Source organism: Penaeus vannamei, chromosome 27 (assembly GCF_042767895.1).
Source record: "Penaeus vannamei isolate JL-2024 chromosome 27, ASM4276789v1, whole genome shotgun sequence".
Lineage (NCBI taxonomy): Eukaryota > Metazoa > Arthropoda > Malacostraca > Decapoda > Penaeidae > Penaeus > Penaeus vannamei.
In genome coordinates, this window is record NC_091575.1 from 27,130,208 (window position 1) to 27,137,707 (window position 7,500).

At 34.4% G+C, this 7,500-nt stretch overlaps 1 protein-coding gene across 2 annotated transcripts in view; it reads right to left on the minus strand.

Moving 5' to 3' along the window:
• The window catches only part of LOC113818302 (transcription activator GAGA), a 16,067-nt gene that overhangs the window by 679 nt on the left and 7,888 nt on the right, over positions 1 to 7,500 (minus strand). For both annotated transcript variants that reach the window (XM_027370490.2, XM_027370489.2), the window contains exon 8: positions 1 to 7,283. This exon is cut by the window's left edge and continues 679 nt beyond it. In XM_027370490.2, coding sequence (XP_027226291.1) covers positions 7,270 to 7,283 — 14 coding nt within the window. In that variant the 3' untranslated portion in view covers positions 1 to 7,269. The remainder of the gene's footprint in view (positions 7,284 to 7,500) is intronic.

Below are 7,500 nucleotides of genomic sequence, written 5' to 3' on the forward strand. Positions count from 1 at the left end.
TACAATTACTATTACTCTATCACAAGTGCTTCTCATGACATACTGTGAATTGGCATACTATAGGTACTTGTTAAATCTAATAGGATATTCAATGGAAGAAATTGTACAGAAAAAAAATAAAAATGATGATGCTATCACTTAAGGAAAAAATCTGCTATCTTTGGAACACGTCCTGGCACGAGATACAGATAGAGAAAACATGTAATATGTTCACCTGGTAATGCTGGGAGTGCACTGTGGTACTGATGGCTTGAGAAAAACTTAGCCCCCAGTGAGTTTATTAGGTATGCTGTAGTTTTGTTATATTAACACCAAGCCGCCGGGCATGGCATGTACATAAACGCCATTGCCCATTGTGGGTGTTGAATTTAGTAATTGTTTTTCCATATAGATGGGTCCACAAGTACTGTCACCAATGAGACAATTACGCGAAGTACCTGTCTCACTTGTTTACCCTTTTCCTTGATTTTCGATAATATTTTCTAGTATTTAATACTGCTGTTATTAATGTCAGTAACAATAAAGTAATTATAATGTTTATAAAAAAAAAAAAACAGTCAATATTTTGTTTATACATAGATCTCTTGCAAAAGCTTTACAAAGGAGTCAATGGCTAGGCCTGCCTGACCTCAGCAACGATCCCAATCATTTAATTTTCATAAAGGAACGCTTTTATTTTTATTACAGTAAATATTATGAAAATAAGAGAGATAATAGGAATAATAATAATGATGATAATAATTATATTAGCAATAGAAAATTCAAGGAATAAGACAAATAGGTGAATTAAGGTAGGCCTCGTTGTTGTAGTTGCCTCCTTGGTGACTAAGCACTGTAGAAGCCATTTATGAATCAACAAAATGAATAAAAAACAAAACCACCATTCTCAGTGAATCAAATAGGTTAAAACTTTAGTTTTATAATAGTTATAAAGAAATTATTACACCTTAAAACCAAATTCTCATACTTTACCAAAAGTATATTCAAATAAGAGACTATCTCCATCTTAAAAACTAATTACAATAACATCTTTTTTTCCTAAATGGCATCACCTTTCTAAAATAAATATTGGCATTTTGGCGAATGCAATGCAGGTAAAATATCTATATGGCACTTTGTGTAAAATTCTCAACATACATATGAGAAAACACAACACAACTTGAAGCAAATGTTCCATAATGAAAATCACCTTCTGACTTAATAGTCTAGTAACTGACACTACATATAAATAGATCTGTATGTAGTCATTCTCTAATATCAGTTCACACAGATATTGCTAATCATATAGGATTATCCCAGACACAAGTTCCTAATGAATAAAAACAGGTAAATTTAAAATACTATCAACATGCTGTAAATACAATCATTAAATAAAAATACAACATAATATTAAAATTCTTCTTTTCATTTGTATGGCCTTGATGAACTGTGACCTAATACACAATGTTAATTTAATTACAGACCTGTTTTAAGTATATATTAGCTGACATATTTCTTGTGTGGTCATTCATGTAACATGTTCTTTAAAATGGACATATCCTATCTCTAAAGGATAATCCTGCTTAATATCCTGAGATAGTTATGATTAGATGTTAATAAACTTGAAAATGTTTCATTCTTCAATCCTTTTATGACTACTTAAATACACCGTATAAGTCAGTTATTCATACAACACTAAAAATTCAATCTACAGATGTGAATCTATAATAATTGCTTTCCTCTTTCAAAATTACTGCAAAATGAACAAAGATAAAAATTGATACATCATTCCTTCATTTCCTTGTAAAATATCTAAAATTCATATTTGTACGAGTGCATTAATTCATTTTCTTTTATAAAAATTTGAACACACAATATAATATCAATCAAATAGATGTTCCTCTATTTCTACTCCTTTTCTTCTCTCCTGTACTTGTAAATTTTCAAGACAACTTCATTTATCAAATGCTACACAGACCATGTATCAGCTCATTTACAATCTGAAACACTTTCTTAACTACTGTCTATGGAAGCACATAAGACCAAACTAATGCAAGAGCTACAAGACTTGAAAGCTTTTATCTTACACAAAGTGGAAAAAGGTAAAGTTGCATTTGTTATATCATTTTCCCCCTCCATTACAGTTCTAATCTATACTTTGCAGAAGAATAATATCCAGAAAAAAATAAAAGGAAGGAACTCCTCTGTAGTTTCTCTTAACTGCATTTGCATATCTGGAAGCTAAGAAATCAGGTGTTCATTGCATTAAATCTCGGACAAGACGTCAACTTTTTTTTTTTTACCATATAACAGTGACTGTGTGAAGCACCAAAGTGAATGAAACTTGTTATGTGAAAATCAATATTTCTCACTATCTATGGCTTAAAATAACTGATCTGTTGATAAGGAAAAAAAAGGTAACAGAAAAAGACATTGGCCAGTATTCAAGGGAAAGTGAGGCATTAAACATATTGAAAGGTAAATTTAGCATTTACCTTATTATTATGACAAAACATGTATTTATCATGGTGAGTGGCTTCATACATTTTAGTTCTCAGTTTCTTTCACATTCTTGAATGATTGCATGAAGGAAAGAGGAAACACTGTGGCAAAAGGTAGAGTATATGACGAAAAAGTAGTTTAAAGGATGATTTTGTGAAAATGCAGCTACCAAACACTATGCAATTAGACTTCATTATACAAATATTTCTTTGAGTCAATATTCAATGAGGTTTCTCTATAAAATTCACAATCTAGTGAGAGCTAATTACTAAATGACTCAGTGGGTTAAGGCACCCAAATATTGATCTAGTGTTCAGGAGTACAAGCCTCCTTGGTGCCATGAGTGTTTAGGACCCAAACTGTTCTTAGCACACTAAAGGAAGTGGTGACCTACTTAAAAGTCAAGGCTATGTGCCATTCAACATCTACCCACCTTATTATTAACTCCTTTTTACATGAGAACATGTACTGTTCACTGCATTTTTTAATGGATTTTGTTGCACACAGTTGGCTCTACAAACGCTCATCTACCAGTCAATTAATAGCCTAACATGACTTCATCCGATTTCCCCATTCTGGGAAGATATTTTTTTTATGCTATCAAAATTCATAGTTATCATCATTATAACGTTATCAGCCTGTTGGATCCAGGTACCTCCACACTCGCATGTGGACCAAAATCCAGGCATTAGGCTTACTCGAGTGGTGACTCTTGCAGGCCTGGCCCATAAGAACGCTCTTGTGCAGTATCACCACTTCTTGCCTCCTCTTTGCTATACTATTAGCTCTTATTCTGCATACACTGTTTTGCCATTTTCCAAGGTCTACTTGTCATCAGTTCTGCTGTATCAAGATGACAACAGACCATGTTTGTTGAGCAGAATCCAGAGGAGGGTATGCGTGTCCAAGTGTTCTCAAAGCAATTGCTTGAAAATGTTTTATCAAAGGTTTTTTACATTTAAACCTTCACTTATCACATTATCCCTCCAAGTAGTCTACAACTCTGTCTAACAACAAAAGCAATAATTAAGAAGAAGGGCAGGAACAGGTTACTGTGTATGAAGCCGCTCTCTTCCAGGCATGGCTCACAGATAGTAAATTCCACTCTCATTTACTGGTGGAAATAATGCAAGAGCCTATTCCTAAATGTCCACTGAGTCTAATCTCCCTCCAAGAGTGTTGTGTACTCTTGACAAGATGCCCCACACCATATCTCATGATGACACGTTATAATCACCCAAGCCCTCTGTCAAAATTTTCCATACCGGCACATCCTTGTCACCTGTCACTCAGCCAATTTTTTTTTCTCATAATGTGACATACCCATCATCTAGATCCAACTGATTAAAATACTAATAGCAATTTAAAGAAAATCTTAAAGAATCTTTCTGGAAATCAAGGAAAAGGGTAAACTGGTGAGATTCATTGGACTAGTAATTGACTCCTTGGTTGCTAAGTATTGTACAAGTGGAACCATCTATATGTAAATGCTATTAATAAACTGAAATCACAGTGGATATGGCATGTACATTATGCCATCCAAGCACATGGGGTTAATCTATCTCAGAGTGTGTAAGACTCAAAAAAACAATGGTGAGTACGTCATCTGTGAACCTCAAGAATCCCCAGGACTTTTACTTCTTTCTTTTTATGTTAACATAAAGTTTGTGATAGCCCCAAAACATTTTCCATCAAAAAGCTGAATGTTAGGGATCACCTGAGTCATATCCTTGGCTGACAGTTTACAATGCATGTTATATTAAAATTATAACATACATGGCCTTTAAAACACAATGCAAACCTAACCTTGAGAGGTTTAGAAGTACATTCAAATGAGTATGCAATGGCCCTGTCAAATTGTCTGGCATCCTGAAGTTTTCTGACAACTCTGATAATTTCTTGAAGAGCAAGTGTCATTATTGCTGAAGATTACTATAAACAACAAGATGGAAGAGACTTTTTTGAAGCCTCTGGCCCTTGTCAGGGCAAGATAAACAGCTACACTAACATGCAGTATATGGTTGCTTAGTAGAAAAAAACAAAATCTGAATGGGAGTTAATTGTAAGGACGTTTGCTGCTACAACTAATAGCTGCATTATAATGAATGACTTTCCCAGGCTGAAAGTTGCATTATGATGAATGGCTTTTTCCACACATACTATCTGACCAGTATTTAGGTCATATCTAAGAGATACTTAGATGCCTCCTATAGGTATAGGGTTTGATGATCCGAGTCCTTTGAACAGGTACTTAAGCAGAACTTCCAGCAAGCTTAACTGCATACCAATTACTATTGAAGTCATGTTTTTTGTCACTAGAGTAAGAGGAGTGGGAAGTATCCAGGACTTGCAGCTATTTGTTTAAAACTGCTTGAAACTAGGAGCAGTATTTGCAAAATGTCTAGAGAGGCAACAAAGGTACAATGCTTCCATAAAGCCATGATTGAAAACACGAAAGTGTGCAACTTACTAATTTATACAACTTATATTCTGATGATTTTTCATATCCATATGCCCAAAGCATTGGATTCACTCATCTTTGGTAATGAGACTCATAAGTGCACTGTCCACTGTAGTTTTGTTTCAAGTGCTCAAGTCACTAAAGGGTCAATCAGTAGGTCCTACATGACACAGCTTTTATGTACACAACATGCCCACATCACTGGTTTAGTCAGACACCAATGTTAAATATTATATGTGTCTGGCCTTCCGAGTTAAGCAGTGTAAAAAATTGAGTATTAGACATTTTATGTGCCTGAAACATCTAGAAAAAAAGAAATAGACTCACAAGAAAATGAAAATCCCAGCCACATCAAATGTTTGTAAGTTCTAGAAAATGAGCAGCACCTTAAAGAGGCAAGTGACCTGTTATTAATATATCTTTGTGTACAAGTAGAGGTTACTTTCCAAAAGTGAAATAAAGTCTATATTCTACATATACAAGATCCCACTAATCCTTTTAACAATGTGTTCTCCACAAAACAAGATCCCTGAGGGGCAGAGGCTGTGGTACTGCCAGCACATGTTGAGGATGGTAAGGGACTCTACTTAAGTCACCCTGAGTCATTGTTAGGTGTGTACTATTATCATCATTACTCAGGATTACATCACGAAGTGACAATTATATTACCTTTGGGCTAGGCTGAGGGGTCAATGCCTGTATATACTACTGCCATGGTGTAAACTACCTACAATGACAAATAACTGGTCCAATTTTCTACATAAATTAAAAATTACGAAATATTATTTGCTGCGAGCATTCAAATTAGGCTGTATTGTTGTTATGGGGAATGCAAGTTGTCCACAGTTGTTCCTTCCTTTTTTTTTTTTTTTTGAGTTTTTTGTTGCAGTCTGTGATAGTGGTGGGAAAAATGATATCTTGAGATGTAAAGGAAGAAGAGAGGACAGGATCCTCCTAAATCATTCACTATTTTTGTTAAATAAAATGATGCCTAACAGCCATATGGCCAACATTTTCATTAAAAACATACATTATTTATAGCATATTCATTTCCTACGACCAAATGCTAACTATCATCTGAGAACTAGAGCTCCATCCATTTTTATCTATATACATTCCATTATCCTAATTCAAAGTGCATAAGCATCATCTGTCATATAACTTTACTCCCATTTCTATTAGTCATTAAGAAAAAATTGGTAACTAGCAGTTTATGCACTTTTGTTTTACAGCAATCTGACTGGCAAGATATTACTTACCAGAGGCTAGATACCTGCTACATCTCTTAAACCACTAATCATATAAATGCCTATGGGAGAAAATTACTTTCATAGATCTAATACACATTTTATGCACATGAAATTAAAATCCTCAAGAAAATGAAATCTCATTATCTGGAATCCACTAGATGGAGGTGACACAGAATTGCTCTATGTAAAAAGTCTAGATTAACATGTACAAATAAATATTTATTCTAGGAACCTTACTATTAAGAGGTAGTCATGAGAGCATTCTACCATGAAGCAATTCGAACTTGTCTTCATCTCTCCTTACTTATTTGAATGTATCTACAACTACAAAAATGCAAATAAGCCCATACGTCTTGCATTATGAAACAGCTAATTTTCTTAAACTGACTAACTTATCAACCTTTTAATTATGTGACACTGGAATCACAATACTAATAATTTGCATATCAATGCAAATGGAATTTGCACAGTCACAAACAAAATTCAGCAAATTCATATGCTTACTTTTCAGATGGAACTCAAAGTTAACAAAAAAGGCAGAAGTCTGGCTATCTCTCTAAAAGAGCCACATAAGGCATTGGTCATTCATTTACTTCAATTCCTTTTCTGTATCTTGGAGAGGTGTTGGCTCTAGATATTATGTACAGCATGGAATATACATAGAGTACTGCTCTTGCATCACATAAATAATTTCAAATCAGTGTACAATATGAAACATAAACACACTTAAACACTGACATGCACACACAAATGCATGCACCCATACTCACAAACACACACACACAAACACACACACACACACACACACACACACACACACACACACACACACACACACACACACACACACACACACACACACACACACACACACACACACACACACACACACAAATACACACACACACACACACACACACACACACAAACACACACACAAACAAACACACACACACACACACACACACACACACACACACACACACACACACACACACACACACACACACACACACACACACATATAAATCATTTCATATATGTTAGCTTTTTCTGACTGTTCTTTACAGGTGTTTATTATTCACTGCTGTCTGAAAAGAAAAAGAAGATGCTTCTTTTTTTCCGTTCCCAGATAGATTTGTTGATCTTACTACTGTAATAAAAAGGTTTGATAACCATAGATATTCATTTTCTTTCAAAACTTTAAAAACTCCTAAGATATCATTGCATAGTTGATCAAGTAATTTGTTAAATGTTTTTCTTTTTTTATAAAATGCTCTTCTTCTGTACTTGAATAATGATTAGTGT